We start from the raw sequence: 25,705 nt of genomic DNA, 5'->3' as shown, positions 1-25,705 counted from the left end.
ATTCATGTTAGGTCACATGAGCCAATTAAAAGTTCTGTCTTTTGCTTCCAAACTTCTTCCTTTTACAGTTTTACAGTTTTATTATTTCTGGTCAGGTGATCTCTGAGACAGCACAGAGAATATAACTAAATGGTGGTTCAAGGTAAGAGATGTAAAAGGGCAATAATTACTTACATATAAATACCAGTTTGGTAAAATTCTTTAATATGCCACTTAATATTATATATACTTTCTGTTGCTTAAATATCCATTTTGGGGCTTCAGTTACCTTTAAAATCACTTACTGGATACCCTGGCTTGGTGCTCCTGTTAGCACAAAACTGCTCTGGTCCAGGGTTCTTCTCAGCAAGCACCACAGAGAGATTGTCTTCTAGCTTCTTCTTTCTTTACTGCGCTCGCAGAGTGAAAAGCCGAACATTAAAAAATACAACCCTTTTCACTTTACTGCACATGTATAGTGAAGAATGACAAATCCAAGGAGGGGATGCCTGGGCCAGTGTGGTTTTCTGCTAACAGCAGCACCGGCCCGGGTCTCAGGTAAGTCAGAATAGATTGTTTGATCTATTGATTGAGGATTGAACATGAAGTATGAGATTTGTCTTTAATGTTTTTTTTTTCTTAGAGTTGTTTTTGGGAAAAAAAGAGTTAAGGTTGATGAAGCACATTAAAACAATTTATATCTCAAAAACTATAAGAAAAACTTTAGAAAACTTTGTAAAATAAAGTTCTGCTACTGTATGGCTTCCTTATTTAACTATTGCAATCATTTGAAGGGTAAGCAAACCCCACCAAATTTATTATTCGAGTACTAATGCACTGGCTCCCTGTGCAGCCAGAAAAGTATTTTTCATTATATATTTTAAAAAAGCTATGCATACTAGAAGTCTTTAATACAGTCCAATCTTTGCAAAATAACTTTACAATATAGATATTTAAAAACACATTTAAATGTAAGCAACCTGTACATTTCATCAGTAATAAAAAAAAAAAGTAAAGCACAAGACACAGATTTTAATCCATCAGGAATTTTTGTTGGACAGGATATTGCCTTTTGGGAAATCCTTATGCTACATGAATGTATTTCTCTCAGTGTCCTGCAGGTGGGACCCCAGACCAGTATTAAAAAAAGAACGTTCTAATAAATGTAATGTTCAATGATTAATCAGGAAACTCCAGACTATAAATAAATCTATGTAAAAGAAATCTCAGACCAATGGCAAGTGTGTGTTTGACTAACTCTGTGCTCAGGCTAAACAAAGCTAAATCATAATGGCCAGTGCCCCATAGGCCTTAATGCCCGTCTGAATCAAATCAAAGGCTAAATACGCTTATTAAAGCAAGCACTGGAATATATACTTTTAGGGCCTGGATAAAGTTCTCCACAAAACCAATCCATTGTGTCGTCTGATTTCCAAACTGGGCAGCCAGTCTTTGCAACGTCTTTACCTCATGGTCCAACTTTCTTTGCTTCACATATGCTTGTGCTACACTGAATGGAGAGAATAAAAAGAAAATACTGAATTAAATATATATTTCCTGAAATGCAATATTCTTGTTAAATGACACATATATATTAAATACATCACCCTGACGACAGCTCTCCAGTGCACCTGAAACTTAATATTCTATAGTTCCCTGCCACCAATAATTTTTTTAAAAATATTCTTTGGGGCCCCAATTTTTTTTAACTTGTAAGGGGGGCCCTGTAAATGTTGTTGAATGGGTCCCTGTGATTTCTAATGGTGGCCGTGGGGGCATTTGCCTGGGGTAACAGCTAGGCTGGAGGGAGGAGGGAGGGGGTCTATGTAGGGTAGGGGGGTAGGGGTTTTTATCTTTAGGGTTTAGTTCTCCTTTAAAGGACATGTAAAGCCTACATTTTCCTACCGTTTATATAAGTTGGGCATATCTTCCCCACTCAAGCCACATCATGCAGTGCAGAATGCAGGTTTATACAGGCACAACATATTTTGATAAAAAGTTCTGATGGGGTTGAGCACTGTAATGGTTAATCTGAGCTCAGAAGAGGTGGTTAGGAGAAAAAATTAGGATCAGACAGCTAGAGTTTCTATGGGATTGTGTCACCAGGTGAAAGCTGCTTTTAGGAAAATGTGATGGCCCCTGCAAATGGAGGGGGTATATTCAGTACAAATGATGTGGTTTGGGTGGGGGAGATGTGCCAACTTACTGTATATACCTAGTAGGATGTAGGCTTAACGTTTCCTTTAGAAAATATGTGTGTTGGGGCTTGTAGTACTGAATTTTGGATATTCAACAGTAAGCCCAGACACGCAATGGGTTAACAGATATCTGCCTTTCCATCAATGGCAACTGTGAAGGTGCAAGCCTGGACATCAGCCATCCTGCCATAAAACAATCCTTGCAGCTACAGTAATGTCCATATCAAAAAGATGCAAATAACTGGACATACTTGTGTGGGTGCAGGGATAGCAAGAGTTCCCAAGGGAATGACACCCTGCTGGATCAACAAAGGGACACCTGGAGCATTGGATTATGGGATTTCTTTCACAGTGCATCCTAACTTTATTTCAGTCCCTTGTCTATCTAAGAAGAGATGAACCATCTTCAAGAACAGCTAACTTCGAACTGATTGGCTGGGACTGTCTTTTGGGTGTGGCTTGTTTGAATGGTCTTCCTTATGTGTATATAAAGAGCATTGTAAATACTTCGTTAGTTAGGCACTTTCCACTCCCCTCCATTGCATCTTTCCCTATCCCTTTCTACCTCCCTCCATCTTAGTTAGTTCCAGGTCCAGACTGAGAATAGGTCCTGCCATTTCAGGTACACAAAGGCCCAATCAGCCCACACAAAGGCCCAAACAGCCCACTAAATACTGACTTTCTATGTCACCTTATAGCAGCCCCTCTGGCATTTGCCAGAACCCACAGATTGCCAGTCTGGGCCTGGTTAGTTCCTTTTTATGTTATACCTTTTAGTTCCTTTGTAAATAAATACCACTTATTTAAAGATCAGTCTGTCTCAAGTCATTAGCCTGGCACCAAAAAATAGAGCAGATCCAACAGGGCTGATTTTTTGAAAAATTCCGCCAAACCTAATTAGTCCTGCCCAACTGGTCCATCTACTGCCCATTGAATTCTCTGACTGTGAAGGGGAGCCAGTGGCACTCAGGACATGATAAGAACCAATCAGCAGCTAGACTGACCTGATAGGAGACTGAAGCCAGTCTGTGCTTGTGTGACTGCAGGGCTGTGATTAGCTGCCCCCCTACTTTGCTTCTGGCAGGGACCGTTAGGGCACGTCCATCCCTCATTTGAAATGGACAGTGACTGACTGTAGTAGATCTATAGGGAAATCCAATAACGGGGGCATTTTTAGCACCATATATTATTGGCTACAAAATTAGTTTTTTTTGTTAACATATACTATATGTCTCTTTAAGGTAAAGGAAAAAAATCCCTATGCAATTTTAAAAGTACTTAAACCATTTTTATTTCGTAAGAAAAGCATGCTTCACTTTATAACAGTCAGTACACTTTGTGCAATATGTATGAAGAAAGATAGCAGCAGTGCTCTCATAATTGGCTGCACAACTCCAATTATTAACTACCTAAATAAAGCAGAGTTCTAATGCGGTCATTTCCTTCCTTAATCTTACCAAAACAAACATGCCTTAATTGCTTTACACTCACTGGCAACTTCTGAAGGAAGACATGACGTCACACCAGGGCAGGGTACACTAACTGATTTGCAGTTCCAAGGGTGTCCTTTATCTTACACCATTAGATCCAACATAGTAGGGAGGGGTGTATGTATGAATGCTGGGTTTTCATTTGGAGGGGTTGAACTTGATGGACTTTGTCTTTTTTCAACCCAATATAACTATGTAACTATGTCAGAAGATTCTGTTTCAGTAAATATAAATGGATCTGTACCTACCTTCATATTAATTAAAATAAAGACTCTGATTACACAGACAAGAAGCACAAACCCTGCAGTGAATTTTGTCACTTACGTGATAGGATTGTGAAACTGTTCTGGAAACTTGTATTTTTGAATCAGAGCCTAAATCATTTGGGGAGAAACCATGACCTTAAAATCTGCGAACAGCCACGATCTAAGGGGTAATATTAAAAGTGTCTTCAATTTCTATATGGTGTGATTAAGTAAAGCTTTATGAATACCTGACATTAGTTATATGGTATACTTTAAAGGAGAACTAAACCGTTGTCTCCGCCTCCAAGCTCCCTCCTCACAGAATGTATTCTTCTCAGAAGTCTGCCTGTTTGCTGACCTGCTATAATAGAGCAGCGACATGGACCTTGGAGGAGCATGCACTGTTCAATCTATGTCCTGAATCAGCTTATACCACCCATGTCCCTGCAAGATCCGTATTGGCAAAAATAGAAGAGGATTAGAAGATGGCGCCTTTGAACTTGACTGGGCACTTTATAGCAGGTGAGGAGACAGGGAGACTTATTAAAATAATACATGGGGACATGGAGGAAGCAGTGGAGGGGTTAGAAGGGGCAAGGGTTAAGTTTTCCATATACCCACCTACAGTCTGGCATCAGGTTGGGTACCCATAGAATACCTGGAAAGCAGTCACCTTATGGGCAGAAGGACTCATAACCTTATTCATTGATCATGTGAATGGTTTGTTGGTACCCTGAGTACCCCAGTCAAGTTCCGGCCCACTATCCTAGTTTGACCTGCCGCTGGAGACACATCACTTCCTGGCAACAATGATACCACTTCAGTTTTTTCACTTCTCCAGGTAGGATTCTGTAACAGGTGGGACTCTAGACTGTAGACCCAGCCATATAACAATGTAAAATTGCTCAGAGTGCTCTTCTGATAACTTATTTTTCTTTTCAATGTCATGATATTTCATGTTTATTTGATCAGAACTGAGCAGAGAAGCACAGGGAGATACTTTCTGCATCAGTAAATATGTTTTGATTTTAGCCATGAACTACTGCTAATATTATTGGATCTACAATAATGCAAATTGCTCAGGAGAGCAATGTTTACATGGTCACTTGTCATAATATCAGTTGGATATTGAGATATGCAAGTAAGAGGTTCAACATAATACTGTATATACTTATAGAATCAGGGGTAAAATGACAATGAGAATATATTAATCTTCAGAAGTTTAAAGGGGAAATAAAGTCTAAAATAGAAATGCTGTATTTTGCATACTAAACATAATAATGAACTTACTGAACCAGAAGCCTAATAAAACAAATGATTTATGCTTTCAAAGTTGGCCACAGGGGGTTACCATCTTGTCACTTTGTTAAAAATCTTTGAAAGACCAAGACTGTGTACATGCTCAGTGTGGTTTGGGCTGCTTAGGGATCATCATAAATTATCAAAACAGCACAAGTCAAATATTATCTGCCAGAAGCCGATACAGCACTGGGTCCTCTGTTGTCATGTAATCTAATGTGGATTTTATAGTTTTTTTATAGCTTGAGTTCTGCACCACTGGGAAGTAAGGCGGGGGTTCCCCCTGCTTTTAATAAGTATGATTATTTCCCTGCAGAGCAGTCTGACAATTCCTATCCACAGCAGTAAATGAAGGGAGAATTTCACTGCATACAGTCTGGTTTCTTATAAAAACTGTACATATTTTTAATTAAAGTATATTGGAGATAGGTTTCTTTTTCATTAAAGAACGTAAAAATGAGATTAAATTTTTTTGCCTTTACATGCTCTTTAATTGCCCTGAAGCATGGAATGGTTAAAACTTTCTTTTGTTAGGCTAAGGCCACACTAGGCGATAGCGCCGCGATTTGACTCGCGGCGACTTTTCGCCGCGACTTTTAAGCCGCAATCGCTGGGGAAACTTTTGCGCTGGCGTCTATGGGGAATCGCGAAAAATCGCCAGCGTAAAAACACACGCGGCGATCTTTTTTCTATTGTCGCTCGAAATCGCCTAGCGAGGCAATTTCGAGCGACAGTAGAGAAAAGATCACCGCGTGTGTTTTTACGCTGGCGATTTTTCACGATTCCCCATAGACGCCAGCGCAAAAGTTTCCCCAGCGATTGCGGCTTAAAAGTCGCGGCGAAAAGTCGCCGCGAGTCAAATCGCGGCACTATCGCCTAGTGTGGCCTTAGCCTTAGATGAATCATGAGATGTCAATCTCAAAAGCTTGATTTTCCACCCAAAAAATCAGTTTCTTTGCAGAGCACAAAAATATAATTCAAAGCAAGGGGTAGAATGGGCCACTGCACAAAGCACATCCTGCAATGAATTCTGAGCTCTGCTCCTTGCTCTGGATTTAAAATTTGGTGGGCGACACAGAGCTGGCAGAAGGAAGACAGCAAAGTACCTGCCATAAGCAGTCATATAGTACAGGGCTCCAAAGCTTCCTGGATACCAATGCCGCACCCTTTGTGCTCCATTCTGGCACTGCAGAGTTGCACCCAGGGTCGGACCGGGGGGCCCGGGGCCCACTGGGACTGCTGACCTGGCCCCCTCCGGCCCCCTTGTCCCCCTCCTGTGACGAGCTGTGCATGAAGGTGCGCATGCGCACATGGCACCCATCAGAGCACATGTGCACACGGCGTCCCTCAGCACGCACACACGGTGCTGCATGCCGCTGAAAATACCAATGTCTGGCCCGACATTGGTTGCACCTATGGGTGCTAGCTAGGGTTGCCACCTGGCCAGTATTTTACCGGCCTGGCCAGTAAAAATTATGGTTCATCCCAATGTTATTAATAGGGAAAAAGATAAATATATAGGAAGGCCGGTATTTTTTTTCCAGAAAAGGTGGCAACCCTAGTGCTAGCAGAAAATTTTTATATTTTAACTTCTCTCTTTGCACTGTAGACAGAGCTGGGCCAACCCGGCCAGGTGCCCTAGGCAACCTGGCGCCGGCTCAGTCTACGCGAAACTGCGCATGCGCGAAACTACGCTCCAGCGTGCATGCTCAAAGCTTTGCTACAGCACGCATGCGCGCACACCATTTCGCACATGCGCGCTGTAGCAAAGCTTTTGAGCATGCGCACTGGAGCGTAGTTTTGGTGTGCGCGTGTGCGCAAAATGGTGTGTGCGCATGAGCAGAGGCGCATTTTTGTGAAAGTTACACTCGGCAGTTTGGGAGAGACGGGACCGGACACGGGGTAGGCGACAGAGCAGGTACGTGCCTGGCGCCCCCCAGCTTTGCGCCCTAGGCACGTGCCTACTCTGCCTACCCCTAGTTCCGGCCCTGACTGTAGATCCTTGCTATCTTTGCACTGTAGATCCTCACTCGCATGATTCACTCACATAATTCCGATCCCTAGTGAAATTCTCTACTGACAACTAAGAGTTGTACAGAGCACTCAGCCTCTTGCCATTAAGCCAATCCAGGCATATGTCAGTCATACATATGAAAGAATGCTTGTCCATGCATTTGTCAAAACAAAATTGTCAAAAGATTTACGTAAGATTTAATTTAAGATTTCTTCTCATCTTGCCATGACTCATATTCATGACTTGGACTGATCATTTTTTTTTATAGGAAGAAGGCAGATGAAATAACAAAATTACAGGAAATAATAAGCTATAGACATGCAGGAAAAGGCACTACATTGAAATATTAGTGACCCTGATGTTTTGCTGTGATACTGAACTATTCTGTTATTTAAAAAAAAAAAAAAGTTCCCTGTGCCTTTCAATTTTCTTATTCATTGGACCTGAAATATACCAACATACAGTAAGTAAAATCAGAATCCAAGTATCTTGTCTAAAAGAATACTTCTGTCCCAGTTATATCTCATTAAAGGAACAGTAACACCAAAAAAATAAAACTCTTTTAAAGTAATGAAAATATAATGTAGTGTTGCACTGCACCTGTAAAACTGGTGTATATGCTTCAGAAAGACTACTAAAGTTTATATAAATAAGCTGCTGTGCAGCCATGGGGGCAGCCATTCAAAGCTGAAAAAGGAGAAAAAGCACAGGATATACAGCGGGTAACAGATAATCTCTGTAACATACAATGGAATTCTTCAGAGCGTATCTGTTATTTGCTGTGTTAGCCTGTGCTTCAATGTCTGGCTACACAACAGCTAAAATATAGTTGTGTTTCTGAAGCAAATACAGTGCAAGGTAATACTACATTATCTATTCATTCCTTTAAAATACCTACATTTTTTGTTTCAATTACTTTAATGTCTTGGAGCTATAGACCATTTGCGCGATAACATTATTTTTAAACAAGCAAATTGATTGTTTAAATTGTAAACATAAAACCGCTTTGCTAATAAGTGCAAAAAACCAGAACCGAAGGGGATCTCAACGAAAAAAATAGTTTCGTTTGCAGAATGAAAAAAAAACGACCAATATGCATTACAAATGCTCAATGGTTTTAAAATTATTAGTAATAGTAATTTCTATTCTCTCTGGCTGTTTATATTCTCAGCAAAACTCGATCTAACTGCTGAAATAATACAGCTGACTATCAGACATAGAGATGTGTTCAATTTCATCAAGAGATATTAAACCTGCCTGTATATTTTTGGAGTGTGGGAGGAGCTGAAATAGATACAGAATTCCTGCACATGGACAACTCTAGACTCCATGGAGATAGTGGTCATGTCTAAACTGGAATCAGGCAGCAGTGCAAACCACTAGTTTCCACAACCACCTGACTTGTTCACAGGGTTCCCTGGAACCTTGGTACTACAGGGGGCTAATGGCCTTATTGTTGGAAAAATGGTCAGCACATGCATTCCTTTATAAGCATTAGTGATGGGCGAATTTATTCAGCAGGCGCGAATTTGCCGCAAATTTGCACGATTCGCCGCCAGCGAATAAATCCGCGAAACGCCCGTGAAAATTCGCGGCAACATTTTTTTTTCGAAAAAACGCGTGATTTGCCCATCACTAATAAGCATAGCCTTTATGGAAATAATAGCACACGACTTTGTACCCTTAAAATTATCATGCTATATTGGACTTTGTAAAGCCCTGTTTAAATGTGAAACTTTCCAGGAACCAGTTAAGAGTTCTCTTACCCTACATTTAGATGATCTACCAATGCTTCTGTCAAAGTAGTTGCTGCAACAATCTCCTCCTTCCTTCTCTTTTCTGCAAAACAGAGATCACACTTAATAATTAGGTATTAACTCAAAAAAAGCAAAAGGGGAGGCTGCATTAACTCCAATCATAACACAAGTAGTGGTGATTCTATTGATAGTCCTTGAATAGCGCATAGAACTATCTAAACAAAACATAGATGACTGAGGGTCCAGACTAATAACTAAGCCATGATCTTCTAGCCAGAACCAAAGGAACTGTTTCTGGTAGATCACATTTTCCAAACTCTGCCCTTGGGTCAGTTCACAGACACAGAATAAGAATTGTATCTACCATATACACCTCTCTGTCCTCAATTAGGAAAAGAGTTTTAGGTTTTAATTCCCGATGGAAAAGTTGCTTTTGTTCAAGGTGTATTTTTAAATAAACATATCTAAATATAAATATTTACCAATAAATCATAAACCCATGTGTCGCTTCAATCTTCCAAAGTCACCTGAATTTGCCTCAAGAGGAACTTCAAGCAAGGAAGATCTGGATGTTTTGAGGGGCTCCGCATTTACATTTATGTGGGGATGTGTTTATTATTATGAATGGTATACTCCACTGAAGGGGTGTTTTTTTTTTTTACAACAAACACCATATTGACCTGTGTTTAGTATAGTACAAAAATGGGCATGGTTAAAATTATCACCCCCCTCTTTTTGTCCTTCTTTCTATTTCCAAAATATTGGGAGGTATGCACAAACAACTGGGCCTCTGACACCGGAGACTATAATCTCACCTTGCAATTCTTTCCACTTGGCTTGGTGTTCCTTAAAGAGGTGGTTCACCTTTAAGGTAACTTTTAGTATGTTATAAAATGGTCAATTCTAAGCAACTTTTCAATTGGTTTTCATTATTTTTATTTTTTATTTTTTTATAGTTATTTGCCTTTTTCTTCTGACTATTTGCATCTTTCAAATGGGCGTCGGTGACCCCTTATAAGCAATTGCTCTGTAAGGCTACACATATTGTTATTGTTACTTTTTATTACTCATCTTTCTATTCAGTCCTTCTACTATTACTATTCCAGTCTCTTATTCAAATCAGTGCATGGTTGCCAGGGTAATTTGGACCCTAGCAACCAGATTACTTAAAATGCAAATTGAAGTGCTGCTGAATAAAGAGCGAAATCACTCATAAACCTTAAATAATAAAAAATGGAAACCAATTGCAAATGGTCTCGGAATATCACTCTCTATATCATACTAAAAGTGATCTCAAAGGTGAACAACCCCTTGAAGGAGTTAGGAAAGCATGGCTCAGGTTGGTGCAGAAATTCCTTAGCTGTAGGGGAAAGAAGGAATCGCTTGGTGGCAGGAATAGTGTTCCCCTGCAGTGAGAAAGAGTTTGGGAGCGGAAGAGAATGGAGACAACTCTGCTGCTCTGTACTTACAAGGACACAGGATTCAAAAACTAGGCACAGTATTACAGAACATTTTATTAACGGGGATGTTCACCTCAGAACATATACTACATTTTAATAGCTCCTGTGAGAAAAACATTTTTTGTAAAAACAATTTTGTAAAGCTTTTTTATTTAATGTGTCGTTTTGAAGCTGCTCACTCAGATAAGCTGTAGATTAGTCATGTTAAAGGAAAACTATACCCCCGAAATTAATACTTAAGCAACCTCACCAAACTGGTATATATACTTATATAAATATTGCCCTTTTACATCTCTTGCCTTGAACCACCATTTCATGACGGTCTGTGTGCTGCCTCAGAGATCAGTGTGGAAGCAAAAGACACAACTATCTGTTAATTGGCGACTAACCGCCTCTTCTGGGGGCGACAAACTCCCCAAACTGCCTTTCCCCTGCCTTCTGCCTGCTATAATGAGAAAATGCCAGTGCAATGGCATCTGCGGCGCTTCGATTTCCGAAGTCGCCCGAAGTTGCCTCACGGGGGAAACTTTTGCCGACTTCAGAAATCGCGAGTGCATTGGCGCAGGTGATTTTTTCATTTTAGCAGGCGGAAGGCAGTTCGGAAAGATTGTTGCCCTGAAGAAGAGGCGATTAGTCATCAGGCGACTAAATCTCCCGAATCTGCCATGTGCCCCTGTTCTAAAGCTCACTCCTCTGTGCTACCAGCTCTCTCTGTAGGCAGCCAAATAAAAAAATATCACACTGAACTTGTTTTGCTCATGCCTTGCTTCTCCAGTTTTTTTGCATATCTTTGATGGGATTGGCTGGCAAGGTTTATCCAATAGGATCTGTGAAATGCAAATGAAGCAGGAGAGATCCTCCATCTCTACTAATTTATACCTATCAGATTACATAGTATCTTTCCAAATAAACCTCCCTCCTGCTCCAGATGTCAATACCCTTCAGCTGACTTCTTACATGTAAAATGGTCTCCGCAAATTTAAACATTTTGGAGGAAAGTTGTCAAATGTCTCAGTGATAACCTGGCTTCAACCTAAACCCCCATCATTCACTTACTGGTTGAATTTAGTAAACCGTATGCTGCCACTTATAAAACATACGAAGCACGTGGCAGTTCAACTAAATTTGAAAAAATATGGGAGAGCTGGCTTTAGTTATATCCTTTATTCATGGGCTTCTAAAATATAGGCTGTATGTATTTGATCATACTGTGAAGCTATCCCTATTCATTTGAAGACTTAACACGGATAAGTGTAAAGTGTGAAATCTGTTAGTCTACCAACTGTTAAATAAAATCTTTAAAAAAGAAATCAGGTAACTCTATAACTCAACCTTTGATAAATATGCCCCTAAAAGTTAATAAAGGTGAACAACTCATTTAACAACAAGGACAGAAGGCTCAGCAATTGCTGGGGGGCCAGGAGTACTAAATCACTAAATGTAACCTTTGTGTGCATTCTCAGGCAGAGATCACTGGCTTTATATGTGGCTTTGCACATGCACAGTATTGACATCACAGGACCGACCAAAATTTTATGAAAGCTCTCATTCTTATTCCTGAGAGGCGGCATCCTATGCTTCCTCAAGAGACATTACTGTTTAAGAGGGTGACAGTTTTAAATAAATCATCTGTAGTTGTATTTTAATTTAGAGCAAAGGGATTAAAAGTGGTAATTTGGGGAGAGTTTGAGTCTGTAGATGATTCTGTCAGGTTTATGCAGATTTAACATTGAACAACAGAACACACATTTCAAGATGTCTTTTGTACTGTATGTCCCATTAGGGGGCCAATATTTCAACATTTAAATGAAAGTAACAACAGTGGCGTTTTAGTTGTGTTGAAAGGCTGATGTTGCAGATCTCTTCATCAATCACTTTAAATGACGGCTGCTGCATTGCACTGTAACTACTGCTGCATCACAATGGCATATTCAGCTCTGGGATGCTTTTAGTGCTGTGCCAGTATGATATTGATTACAGGAGATAATTAAACTTCAGGATGGCAATAGGTGTGTTTTTGGATCATGCAGCTTGCAACAAGCCACAAACGGAAGATTTTAGAAACTACATATCTTCTGCACATTGCTATTCTAATATCAAGTATAGGATCTATTATCCAGAATGCTCAGAACCTGGGGTTTTCCGGATTAGAGATCTATCTGTAATTTGAAACACCATATATTGTCTGATAAAAAAAAACATTTATACAGTAAACAAACCTAATAGGATTGTTTTGCCACTAATATGAATTTATGCAGCGTAGCTAGGATCAAGTACAAGGTAATGCATTATTATTACAAAGAAAAAGGAAATATATTTAAAAATGTAAATTATTTGCTTCAAGGAATTTTGTCATGATTTTTATGGTGTAGTTTTTATTTCTAAATGACACTGTTTACACTGCAAAAAGTTCACTCTGCCATATAAAATTTAATTCCTGAACCAATAACTGTATTTTTTTTTAGTTGTAATATTGGTGTGTAGGCAGCCATCTCAGGTCATTTTGCCTGGTCCTGTGCTTTCAGAAAGAGCCAGCGCTGCACTATAGAACTGCTTTCTAACAAGCTGTTATGTAACTGAAGGAGCCGCAGTGGGACATGGATTTTTACTATTGAGTGCTGTTCTTATATCTACCAGGGAGCTGTTATCTTGTGTTAGGGAGCTGCTGTCTGGTTACCTTCCCATTGTTCTGCTGATGGACTTGCAACACAGCAGTGAAGAGTGACTGAAGTTTATAAGAACACAAGTCCCATTACTGGGGGCTTATGGGAAACTGACAATATGTCATGTCAGATTTCAAAATTAAATATATAAAATGTGTTTGCTCTTTTGTAAAATGGATTTCAGTGCCAAAGTCTGTTGGAGCAGCACTATTAACTTAGGCATTTTGGAAAAAAAACATGTTTTCCCATGACAGTATCCCTTTAAAGTGGACTCTATAGGAGATGGCCTTCCCATAATTTGGAGCTTTTTTTTCTAATTCTGGATAAGAGAGCCTATACTTGTGCAAAACAGAGCTAAGTAGCCTTTCTCCCTTAGGTAGACCTAATACCATCAAGCTGGGACCAGCACATGAGATTCAGACATCAACATACTGTAAAATTATGTTGTATATATAATGCTTGTTTTGTTTATAAATCATTGGCATAGCCAGGGCTACTTTTTAGTTAGATATACATCAGGCATGCCCAAGTAGAATAATGGGAGTTGCAGTTTGATAATAGCATTTGAGCTGCAGGTTGGACATCATTGGTTTATATCATTCCCCTACTCCCTTAGGTGGATACCAGTGGCATCAATTCTGGGGGTCCATTCTCACCTGGGCACACACCCCTTGGAGCCCGCCGGAGACATGGAAATGGTAATTGTGGGCAGGAGGTAGAGGGGGCCCCAGCAGATCCTGCACCCGGGCCCATGACCACTGGTGCGTAGCCTGACTTATTACATTACCAGTGCCTAATTTTCTATTACTCAACATAGAAGAGTTTCTGCCTAGTGTGTGACACACACTAGGCAGATTTCAGGGGAACATAAAAAAATGATGTGAAACAGGGGCGTAACTACTGGGGGAGCAGGGGGTGCAAATGGGCCAGGGCCCGCACACCCCCAGGGCCCCCCCCCGGAAGATCGTGCGCGCTGCAGCCGGCTGGAGTCGGCTGCAGCGGCACAGAAAAATTGCGCACACGAGGTTGGGGGCGATCCCGTCTGTACGGCTCGCACCAGGGCCCGCGAATGTGAAAATTAGGGAAATACATTATGCATTATATATTGGTGCAAATGGTTTACAATCCAGGAAAACTTAAAATCTCTGTAGTATTTTCCCATGGGATTTTATTTATGAAATTAAACTTTATGCAGGACATAATAACATAGTAGTAACATAGTAAGTTAGGTTGAAAAAAGACACAGGTCCATCAAGTTCAACCTATGTAGTCTATTTTAACCTGCCTAACTGCTAGTTGATCCAGAGGAAGGCAAATAAAAATAACATCTGAAGCCTCTCCAATTTGCCTAGTCCCTGGATCAACTTGTACTATGAGCTATATTCTATATTTCTATAACCCTGTATTCCCTCACTTTCTAAAAAGTCATCCAACCCCTTCTTAAAGCTATCTAATGTATCAGCCTGAATGACTGATTCAGGGAGAGAATTCCACATCTTAACAGTTCTGACTGTAAAAAAACCCTCTTTTCTTCCAATTAGAATGGATGAGCTCATGTCCACTGAAAAGACCTACTGGTAAATAAAGCATTAAGCGCCTCTTCCTCAGTGTGAACATCCCCAATTTGGCCAGTCTTTCCTCATAGCTAAGATTTTCCATATCTTTTACCAGCTTAGTTGACCTTCTCTGGACCCTCTCCATGTCCATTATTCAATAATGTCTACTGACCATAGTCCTTTCGACCGTTTTTTACTGGTCTGGCCACAATCCCTCTCCTGCAATTAGATTGAGTAAAGAGGGGTAAAATTGCAGAAATTAAAGGTCTGACTATGATAGCAGCCAACATACAGCTACATTTTATTTGGCATCACCATTACATTCCTTTACGCTAAATTAATTCGTTTTCAGTTCGTTTTTCCTCAGGTAAAAATTTGCACTATGGTTCATAGGTTTCTTTTACCATTGTGAAACTCCACACTACTCTATTATTAATTCCATGCTATTGTCTGGAAATGATCCAGCAACATTGAGGTGTCCTGCCAAAAGTTCCATGTCCTTAAATCTTACGAGAGCCAAAGGAATTTAAAAATAGATAGCTAGGAAAAAGTTACTACACTCGGGGCCCTGTGAAAATGTCTTTGTCATTTGCTCCCAGACCTTTACTCCAGAGAAAAGGAAGCTGGTTAACTTGTTCACTGGCCATACACACTGCAACCATTGTCTGAAAGTCTGAGCCTTCCATCCCATAAGGTGTTTTCCAGGTTGCACCTGGAACTTTCTTACCTGCTGAGCAGTAGGGGCCTGTTCCTTCTTGATATTGCAATGCTGAGTGATTATCTGCTGGGGAATTAGCCAGTTTTTGCACAATAAGTTCTCACTTTAGAGCTGGTACGTGATGTCATTGGGCCATGGTTTGGTGCCAAAGACCAGGGTTCAAGCTGAATATAGTTTTGACTTTTGTGAGTTTCTGGGTGGGCTATAATTATTCTACTGACTGATGCTTGGTTCCTGACCCTTATGCCTGATTATGACTACGATGATTTGCTGCCTGCCTTGACCTTCTTGCCTGGACATTTACCTTGATCTGCTTAACCTTTTGTGTAACACGTATTGAACGATTCCCACCAGTCTGCACACCTGCTTTCTCCTTGGTCCCGACTCCAAAATACTAAACCCATGAGGCCCTGACATCTACCTTGCAAGAACCAAACATGTATTATCAACTGATAAAAACAAGATTACACAAAATTATTCAAGAGATTTCAGATAAATGGGTGGTGTACCATGGACACTGTGTGCCAGATGCACCATTCAAATGTGCTCTGTCTTATCCATCTATGGAAATAGTCAAATCACAATAATAACATTTAATATATGACACAGTTCAGCCATGGAGTTGAATATATATTTTTTCATTGTTGAAGGTATAGATTTCAGTATGGCACCTTGACTGTTGAGATACCCAACCTTATTGCCTCTCCAGTCCTTCAATGCAGGCCTCTTTCATGCTCTAATTGAACACATGGCCTTTCTTCACCTACAATCTGTGTGTGGTTTGTTCTGTTTGTTTTCTGGGGGATACATAAACTGACATTTTTCATAACAATTATTTTTAGGTTTATATCAAAACACCCCAAAATGTGCATTTACCAACATGAATAGGATTCCAATGACTTGCTACAGAATGTGAACCTGTAATGTCTCACAAGCTAGTCCTTTCCATATCTACTGTATATGACGGCACCTGCGCTCTCCCAGTTTAGCTTGTCTGGGACTGAATGAAAGGCGTATCAGTGACAAATATCCTGGCTATTTTAGTACTTGATATATTTGTCTTCTTTGGAAATGCAAAACCAACCAAATCAGGGAGGCCACAAATATACAGAAAACTAATCTAAATCTGCAGTGGCCATTATCAGGAGTATTTTTCTACTTGTTTTTCACATGATATTAAAGGGACTACTGGAACTCTACCAACTGTTTTCTCTGTTGTACACAAACCCCTGTCTATTCACTCCCTAAAATACAAAATTAAAGTGAATTGTTTATAATGCCTGTTAATAAAATGAAACAAATGACCTAACAGAGTGAAATCAAGCATTTTTATTTACAGTAAATGACTTACTGTATGTTATCTAAGAGAGATATTTGCAGAAATAGATGTTAAAAATAGTGATGGGCGAATTTATTCGCCAGGTGCGAATTTGCGCGATTCGCCACCAGCAAATAAATTCACGAAACGCCTGCGAAACTTCGCAGCAAAAATTCGCCAGCGTCAAAATTTTCTTTCCGAAAAAACGGACGCCGGCGTCAAAAACGGGCGCCGGCGTCAAAAACGGGGGCCGGCGTCAAAAAACAAATTTTTCGGCGAAGCGAAACGGCGCAAATTCGCCCATCACTAGTTAAAAACTGTTGATCTGACAATGTTTTCCTGATAAATGGATTAAGACCCAACAGATAATAGATGACTCATATAAAATATTGTTTTTAGCATGACAGTTTACTTTAATGGGTGCCATGCAATGCTTAGAGAAATCCTCAAATCCCCAGTCCTTGGATAAATTCTATGTCAGTTGTTTCCCATCCAGACACCCCTTATAGGTCAGTTGAGAAAAGATTCTACTTTCATTAAAAAACATACAAAACAATCAGCACAGCAGGAGCTTATTCCAGCGGTTGCTTTGGAGGGGGTGGCTTGTTGCTAAGGTTAGTATGGAGTTGCACTGGATTGGTTTTCTGAGTTTTTGTGGTTGTTCTTTTAAGTGTTTCTGCAAAATTGCCATGTCCCCATAATTTCTAAATTCTGTAATGGTAGTAAACCTAAAAGCATGTAGAAATGTGATGTTGCTATAGTGAATGTTATTTATACCATGATACTTCTGTAGGGTGTAAGTGGTATTCTCCCACTACTATAGGACTTGCCATTTACAATGGGGGAACCACAATGTCTCACCATATGATGGATCCCATATTCATGCATTGCCTCCCATTGTGATGTTAATATCTTCGCACATTCTCAGTCCACAACATAATGCTCTCCACTGCAGGGACATTATCTAAGATATTTCTGGCAGTCATGGGCTAAGCAGCTAAAATCAGATGCCTAGTATGACACATGTTTACGGACAGATGGTCCTGCCAGTCAAAAATGTAACTCCCTTCCTGCTCCACTAAAAAAACACACTCCAGACTCCAGTCTGTGCTTACACTGTAAAGAAAACGACATAGATTATATAGCTTGTGTCTCTTCATTAGATCAGTTCCAACTCAACATGTAGAATATCTTACCTATGTGTTTGGGGGAAATCACTGAATAGCACAGTTATCCCTCTCCATGAGCACCACACAGTACAGTTTTAGCATTTTAAAGGCTATAAGCCGTTGTCATCACCAGTTCCCCTATCTAGGTGCCTGAGTTACACTTCTCATTCAATTTCAGTGGCCCCAAAAAACCACAGGCCCACTAAAACCCTTGTAACATGGTGCCCAATTCCCCTTCCAGTTGATGTTAAAGGACACAGACCTCCCAGGTTCCCAAAATGCCTTGTAGACAGTATTTTTTTCACTGTTTGGATCTCAGAATAATGTTTTATATATATATATATATATATATATATATATATATATATATATATACATACACAAATGATTGTTTCAATCATCCTTCTAAAATAGCCAGTACATCATATACCGTAAATGTTAGACAGGGGGCTGATCTAATTTATTATGCCAGTGCAATACTATTCTATTCTTGTAAAATAACGAGACTGCAACTGGAAACTCCTTTGGATCTCTGTTCCTTTCCACCTGCTCTCTCCCATCCCACCTCCCTGCACTCTCTAGAGTCCTGGAGCCAGAGGGGGCTTGTCACTGTGTGAAAGCAGCACTTTACTCCTTCATCTCTGTGTCCTCACTTTTGCATGTCCATGTGACAGCAGCGGGCAAGGCTTGGGGCTGATTTAGTGAATGACCTACCTTACCTACCTACTTTAGGAGGGAAGCCGTACTCTGCTTCTTTCGAGTTCACCACCCACAGGGGACTCAGCAGAATGCCTGCGGAACTGGGTGCTCCCCTCTGCCTCTCCTGCCTGCTACTGCTCGCTGTGCTCAGGGTCCAAGCCTTCAATCTGGATGTCACCAACACACTGACCAAGGATGGGGAAAAGGGCAGTTTATTTGGCCTCTCAGTGGCCCTTCACAGACAACTGAATCCTGACCCTATGAGCTGGTGAGTACTATTTTGTAGAGTTCCTAGGGGCAGACGCTGCTCTATCTGTATGTATGGGCACTGCTAGGCAAAGGAACACCTATATACCTATAAATGAGTGGGCTCATTTTCCGAGATGGAGTAAAGAGGAAGGCAGAAAGGATGTTCAGTAACTGGGCACTGATTATTCTTTATTTACATAGAACTGGCTTGTTATTCAGATTTTTAGAGAGTGTGTAAAGCTAAATACCCAGATTTTTGGCCAGTTTGGCCAGTTTTGACTATAGTATCCAGCCAGCTTGGAATGTATGCCAAGACAGGGATCAGTCTCGACAGAACATCCTGTGATTGTTTGTGACTTATGTCTGGCCCATAAAATGTGTGCTACTGAACTGCAGCACTGCACAGTGATCTAAGTGCAACTAATCCTATGTTGATTGAAAAAATTGAGTTTTGTGTGCCTATTGTAGTAGATACAACTATGGCTTATTTTGAGCCATGCAGCAGCCCAAAACAGATGATCTCTATTTTTGTTATGATTATGATACTATTATTGTTTTGATGCACTGTTCATCTTTATATTAACCATGCAGCCATTTAGTCTGACCAGTCTGTTCAGCTAAATTGAGCAGAAGAGTGTCAATTGACATAAGGGAACCAGAAGCTGCAACTACCTCATAGGTGACAGTAGCTCCATACTGCAGCCAGGATCAATAGGTGCAGTGGAATTGCAGGTATTATTTTCAATATGAGTGCCGGACATAACACCATTCGGACACAATTGGACCAAATGAAGCTCTACATCACGACCACAAATAAGATGGAATTATAGAAAAAAATGCTGGTTTCTGGTTAAAATACGTGGAGATATTGCATTCAAAATTGCACTCTGCACTTATGGTCTGTGCCACCTGTTTGCTTTCACAGGTCACACTGTAAGGGACAGGCACAAATGGCTAACAGCATTACATCATTAAGATTCCTCCATGTTTTCCTGCTCTGCATTTTTGTCACCCGTAAAAGTTAAATATAAGTATAGCCATGCTGTTGCCCAAAATAACCTTCTCTTAAAGCCACCCACATGTTATTTACTGTTGTCCTGTCTTCTTTTGTGTTTGTACCTAAATCCTTGAGGTGAGGTGGCATTATGTGAATTCATAAATGAAAAGCAATGTGTGTGTGGTCTGAGACAACTTTAGCAGCAATGATTCCTGGCTTTTTGGTTAATGTGCTTTTCTCATTTGCATAGAGGAAATTAGTGATTGCCTAGGTGTAAGTGGTGGGTGTTTAATTAATTAATTAATTAATTAATTAATTAATTAATAGTACGGCTGTTTACTTCAATGTATAAAGCAATAAATCATTCAAGCCAGCTGCAGAACCATTGGATCTATGCAAACGGTTGAGATTGGCTATCAAACTGGCCATGAGTCCAATAATATTTTAAAAACTCTTAATAAAATGAAAAATCTTCCTGCATACTTTATTTCCTTGTCTGGGGACTCTCAGGGTCCAACCTTATAATCTAGGAAATTGTGTCCTCTGCATTTTATATATATATATATATATATATATATATATATATATATATATATATATATATATATATATATATATATATATATATATATATATATATATATATATATATATATCATTTATTAAAACTTGTCAGTATTTCTTATGGTTGCAATTGTCTACAAATATTAGTTTTACAGAAATGTATTTGATGCTCTAACAGAAGGACACAGCACAATTCAAATGAAAATACACGAGACTTTGCATTATTTCTCGCACAAAGTTCATGCACCTCTATATTTATGTCTACATAAAGAGCAATGCTGTGCTACAGTGTCACAGGCATTTAGGTTTTCTGAGAAAATCTATAGTAATGGCATTTATTTATTGGGTGCGCAAGGTTGCGATTGGGGCATTTTTATTTCACTTTCTCAGAGGATGACTAAAATCTTAAGCAAAACAAACTGTGCAGTAAGGAAAGCATGTATTCGTGGGAACAGAGGCATACACACAGAGCCAGCAGACCCAGCTGTTGCTCAGGAACATTAAAGGGTTAGATGAGGTTGTTACTGTTTCATACTTTTAGGGGCACATTTACTAAGGGTCGAATATCGAGGGTTAATAAACCCTCGAATTCGACCCTCGAAGTAAAATCCTATGAATACGAATATCGAATTCGAAGGATTTTAATCGATCGATCAAAGGATTTTTCTTCGATCAAAAAAACCTTAGAAAAGTGATGGGGAAGGTCCCCATAGGCTAACATTGTTCCTCGGTAGGTTTAAACTGCCGAAGTATGTAGTCGAAGTATTTTTTTAAAGAGACAGTACTTCGACTATCGAATGGTCGAACGATTTTCAGTTTGAATCCTTCGAATCGAAGTCGTAGTCGAAGGTCGTAGTAGCCTATTTGATGGTTGAAGTACTCAAAAAAAACCTTTGAAATTCGAAGTTTTTTTACGTCGAATCCTTCACTCGAGCTTAGTTAATGTGCCCATAGTATCTGTTTATTTATTGTAAAAGAGGGACCCTATAGTGATTATGTTATCAGGGTCCAGTAACCCGTGTGCCATCACTGATTTAGAGTCTGTTTCTCAACACAAGTTTTGCCCTAAATAGAAGTTGATGTATAATTCTGTGTAGGATGCATCCAATTGCAGAGGACTCCTGCACATTGAACTAGTTCCTGGGTAGAAGACTCTGCAGAAATTTAAGGATCAGTGCAAAAAATGACCCCTTTCTGCAAAAAAGCTGCTTTAAAAATATTAAAGGGCTTTGAAAAGTACACTTTCCATTTGTATTTTTCATTTTTATGGAGCCATTTGTTCTCGGATTGTGCCGGTCAACAAACAGTCGTCTTGCACCCTATACTAACCTGTCCACTCCCAATCTGCACCCAACCCAGTTTCCCAATTCACCTCTATTTATAGACCACACCTGTTCCGGACCATCTCTGTCATCACAAAGGGGGTGGGGTGGAGCAGACACACACCTATACAGTAATACAGGCTGCCAGAAGCTGGGCATAGTAAGGTAGCAGACGGGTGGCCGTTAGAAAGAGTTTTGCAATTTTGGAACTACCTATACATAACTAATTTGTTCCCCTTGAAGCAACGAGTTTCAGGCATTATTAAATAATCTCTATCATATTAAAGAAATTGTTCAGCAGATAAATAAAAACTGGGTAAATAGATAGCCCATGCAAAATAAAAAATGTTTCTAATATAGTTAGTTAGGAAAAAATAAAGGCTGGAGCCACTGGATGTCTAACATAATAGCCAGAACAGCGCCGGATTTAACTTTTGCGCGCCCCTAGGCCGCGCGGTCCGACCAGGCGGCCGCGCGGTCCTAGCACCCGCCTTCCCAGCACGCCGGCGAAAAAACCCCGGCGCAGCTGGTGCAGTTGAACGGCGGCTGGGCGGCATGCCGCCCCTATTTCTTTGCCGCCCTAGGCCCGGGCCTATGCGGCCTTGCCGCAAATCCGGGCCTGAGCCAGAACACTACTTCCTGCTTTGTAGCTCTCTTGGTTTCCACTGATTGGTTACCAGGCAGTAACCAATCAGTGACTTGAGGGAGGGGCACATGGGTCATAACTGTTGCTTTTTAATCTGAGCTGAATGCTGTGGATCAATCACAAATTCACTGAACAGTTATGTTCCATGTGGTCCCCCTTCAAGTCGCTGACTAACTCAAAGTAGTAGTGTTCTGTTTTGTTACGTTAGACATCCAGTCACTCCAGCCTTTATACATTACATTTTTTGCCTAAATAACTATATTAGAAACATTTTTTTATTTTGCACAGCCTATCTATTTATCCAGTTTTAATTTTTACACTGACCTATTCCTTTAATGGCAGGCCCAAGGCAAAATAATCTGTCATGGACTCTTTTATTTATAATCCAATTTGTGTTGCTCTAGATCAGTGCTATCCTTCTGTGGTACCCATGGCCCAAAGTTAGCGTATGGCAGGGAGAGTAGGGCACACATGCAGCATAGGGCAGGCAGAGTATGGCATACAAACTGAGCATAGGGCAGGCAGAGTATGGCATACACAGGTATCATAGGGCAGGCAGAGTATGGCACACACAGGTACCATAGGGCAGGCAGAGTATGGCACACACAGGGATCATAGGGCAGGCAGAATAGAGCCAGAGTCCACTTCAGGACCCCTTTAAGATGAACAGTACACCCTGTGCTACATACAATGCTATTAATACACATAATGCTGGTGCCCCTTCAGCAGACTTTCATGTGGGCGGTCGCACAAGGGGGGGATCCAGCCCATGGACAGAACTGCTCTAGATGTTCATAAACTACGCCTTTGGATGCTAGGATATATAAAGCATTACTAACGCCATTTAGCTGTACTTTACACACTATGCTACAGTTCCAGTTTTAGCTAACCAACATCTCCCTGTATTACCAGCCTTTGTATAAAACTGAGGGTCAAGTCAGTGCTTGAATCTCTCCCTGTATTGTTTGTTTTAAGTATCTGTGGTGGGAACAGGTTGTTGGTGACTTCTTTTGAGGTGGGCAGAATGAGATGATGTAAAATATCCGGATTAATAACAGAACATTCTACACTTCATTAAGTATGTGTTTGAACAATCTATTTTAGCAGCCCGTGCAATAAAAAAGTGAAAAGACAATAGAGCCAATGTTTAGTTTGGATTGGGGTGTTAATAAAAATGCTCCCTGTGCAGTAGATGTCTTTGTTTCTTGTCTCACTGTCAGGTTAACAACTTTTGTCATCTTTGAGTGCTATTCGGTTATAGGAAACAACTTAATCCATGATTTGAAGCTTCTATTAACTTCATATAAACTATCTGCAGTAGTTTCCTTTTAAAGTTGCCAGACAGAACAGTTAGTTACCAGACTGACACAGATAAAGGTCATGATTGGAGAGAGCAGCACAGTTGCTTCAGAATGGGAAAAAGGATGGGCGTCGGTTAAGCAATCCCAAATGTTGACGAGAATATTATCACTACTGAAGTATATAATGCAAGTTCTCTTGCATGCATGTATGTAGATATATTTATGATTCCACATGTAGTACATTTGGTTTTTATATAAAAAATTCCTGACATTTATTTGTCCCTTACACTTTTTGGTTTGCTTCCATTTGATTCCATCAGTCCTCCCCAATCGTTACAGTAAACCATCTATAATTAGCCTTTAATGGCGAACAGACAAACACAATAAAAACATTGCAGGTGCAGATGTAGAGTGTCAGACACAGGAGGGAATTGGGTTTATCAATTTAATTAAAATAAGTGAAATAATTTCCAGAAACATTGTTATTGGGGAGCGGCAGTGACACTCCCAGGGTTGAGTCAGGCAAAACTTTGTGGCTGTATTATGCTTGGAATGTGATGTCCTTGTAGACAATAGATGGAGAGCAATTCAAAAACTCTTTTACTGTATAAGGTGCTTACATTTTATTGCTCTCAGTTAAAAGGTGTACATTACTGATTGACTCTAAGAAAATAGTTCCTTTACAGTTTACACTAAGAATGGAATTATATAGAAAGATGGGTACTCAGTTCTCTATATACATGGACTATACAAGTAGTTTACCTGAAAGTCCAGCCTGAAGGTGAATTTAGGGTGAAAATGTATTTGCTTTATTTATCAGCAACTTCAGCTGAATGACGATACACCAGTATTTTCTTATATGTAACCATGTGATGTGCTAAGGGTTACCCAATCCAAGTGCGGCTTGAACCAAAGAAGCCTACCAGCCACTATAGTGACCAGAGATTTTTATATGCATAGTGTGTAATCCATAAAGTAGCATAATGGCTTGAGAGTAGGTATGACAGACCTGCTGCTCTGCTGCTTTTCTGAACTGAAATTCCTACAATTTACAGCGGAATGTTAATAATACAGTTCTGTGTTGTGGGTAAATTGTTGACTAGATGGTCTTCTCACATAATGACAGATTATGGTGCCATCTTCAAAATGCAAGTAAACTTCAGTCTAAACAGACTGGACTGTCTGGGTACTCTTTGTTCTAAGTCTGAGGACCCATGGAACATTGACTCTGCTGCTCTCAGCCTGTTTTTTTATTTTTTTGTAGGCTGAAAGAAGTGGTTTCACTCCTTCCATAGCTCTGTTTACCTGCACTTTAATGGAAGTTGTACTTTTCAGTACAGATAAACTGAGCTACAGAAGGGAGTTGAGTCAACGCTCCATGTGCCCTCAGCCTTAGAGCAATAGTACCCAAACAGTCCAGATTAGTTCCAGTACCCTGCTTTTCTCTGAAACAACTGAGTATTTGCAGTTGTACCAGTGAATATTGCATGAGATGATAAATGCTAACACTGAGAGGCTCCATAAATATTTATGAGGGAGTATGTTTATTTCTTCCCACATAGAACTACCTAATCTCCTTTTAGAACACTGGCAGAGATAATTGCCTCATTAATTGATCAAATATCTTATTTCCCTGTCTATGCATTTGAAAGGGTCCTCCACCCAATGTTTGTTTTTTAATACACAGGCCGATAAAAGCTTCTGACAGACTGAGTCGGCAGATCATTGGCCTGTGTGTGGGGACCTCCGACGGGCTTCCCTGATCGATATCTCGCCAAAAGTTGGTCAGATGTCGATCGGGCAGGGTAAAAAATCTCATTGGATTGCGGCTATATCTGTTCATTGATGCGGTCCCACGATCTGACCGCCCTTTTTGCCTCCATTCTGATCCGATCGTTGGGCCCAGGGACCATGATCGGATTATCCCGATATTGCCCACTTCAATGTGGGCATATCAGGGAGAGATCCGCTCGTTTGGCAACATCCCTGTGTATGGCCACCATAAGAAACTTGTCTACACTAATTTCTTTTTTTTTTTTAAGAAAGTGTAAACGTTATTTC

The 25,705-nt window shown here is 40.2% G+C and overlaps 2 protein-coding genes across 2 annotated transcripts in view; one reads left to right on the top strand and one right to left on the bottom strand.

Annotated features, from left to right (window-relative positions):
* Window positions 1-206: 206 nt before the first annotated feature.
* Window positions 207-12,013, bottom strand: LOC108707546 (biogenesis of lysosome-related organelles complex 1 subunit 1-like). Its single transcript, XM_018245541.2, has 4 exons — window positions 11,969-12,013; window positions 9,798-9,846; window positions 8,992-9,064; window positions 207-1,489 (listed from the first exon to the last, which is right to left on the bottom strand). Exons 1-4 carry the CDS (start codon window positions 12,011-12,013, stop codon window positions 1,312-1,314), a joined length of 345 nt encoding a protein of 114 aa, XP_018101030.1. The 3' UTR covers window positions 207-1,311.
* A 6,465-nt stretch (window positions 12,014-18,478) lies between these two features.
* itga7.L (integrin subunit alpha 7 L homeolog) overlaps window positions 18,479-25,705 on the top strand; it is a 99,421-nt gene continuing 92,194 nt past the window's right edge. The window contains exon 1 of the mRNA XM_018247388.2: window positions 18,479-18,833. Within this exon, the coding sequence (XP_018102877.1) occupies window positions 18,655-18,833 (179 nt within the window). The 5' untranslated portion in view covers window positions 18,479-18,654. The remainder of the gene's footprint in view (window positions 18,834-25,705) is intronic.

Source organism: Xenopus laevis, chromosome 2L (assembly GCF_017654675.1).
Source record: "Xenopus laevis strain J_2021 chromosome 2L, Xenopus_laevis_v10.1, whole genome shotgun sequence".
NCBI lineage: Eukaryota > Metazoa > Chordata > Amphibia > Anura > Pipidae > Xenopus > Xenopus laevis.
This window is presented reverse-complemented; position numbering and strand designations above follow the sequence as displayed.

Excerpts from the sequence above, each read along its gene's own strand:
- LOC108707546 (XM_018245541.2), bottom strand. The coding sequence starts at position 12,013 with ATGCCGCCTCTCAGGAATAAGAATGAGAGCTTTCATAAAATTTTG. Across the intron at positions 9,847-11,968 it reads AGAGCTTTCATAAAATTTTG|GTGAACCACCTCTTTAAGGA; the intron begins GTCGGTCCTGTG and ends GTTACCTTAAAG. Across the intron at positions 1,490-8,991 it reads GTAGATCATCTAAATGTAGG|TGTAGCACAAGCATATGTGA; the intron begins GTAAGAGAACTC and ends CTCTCCATTCAG.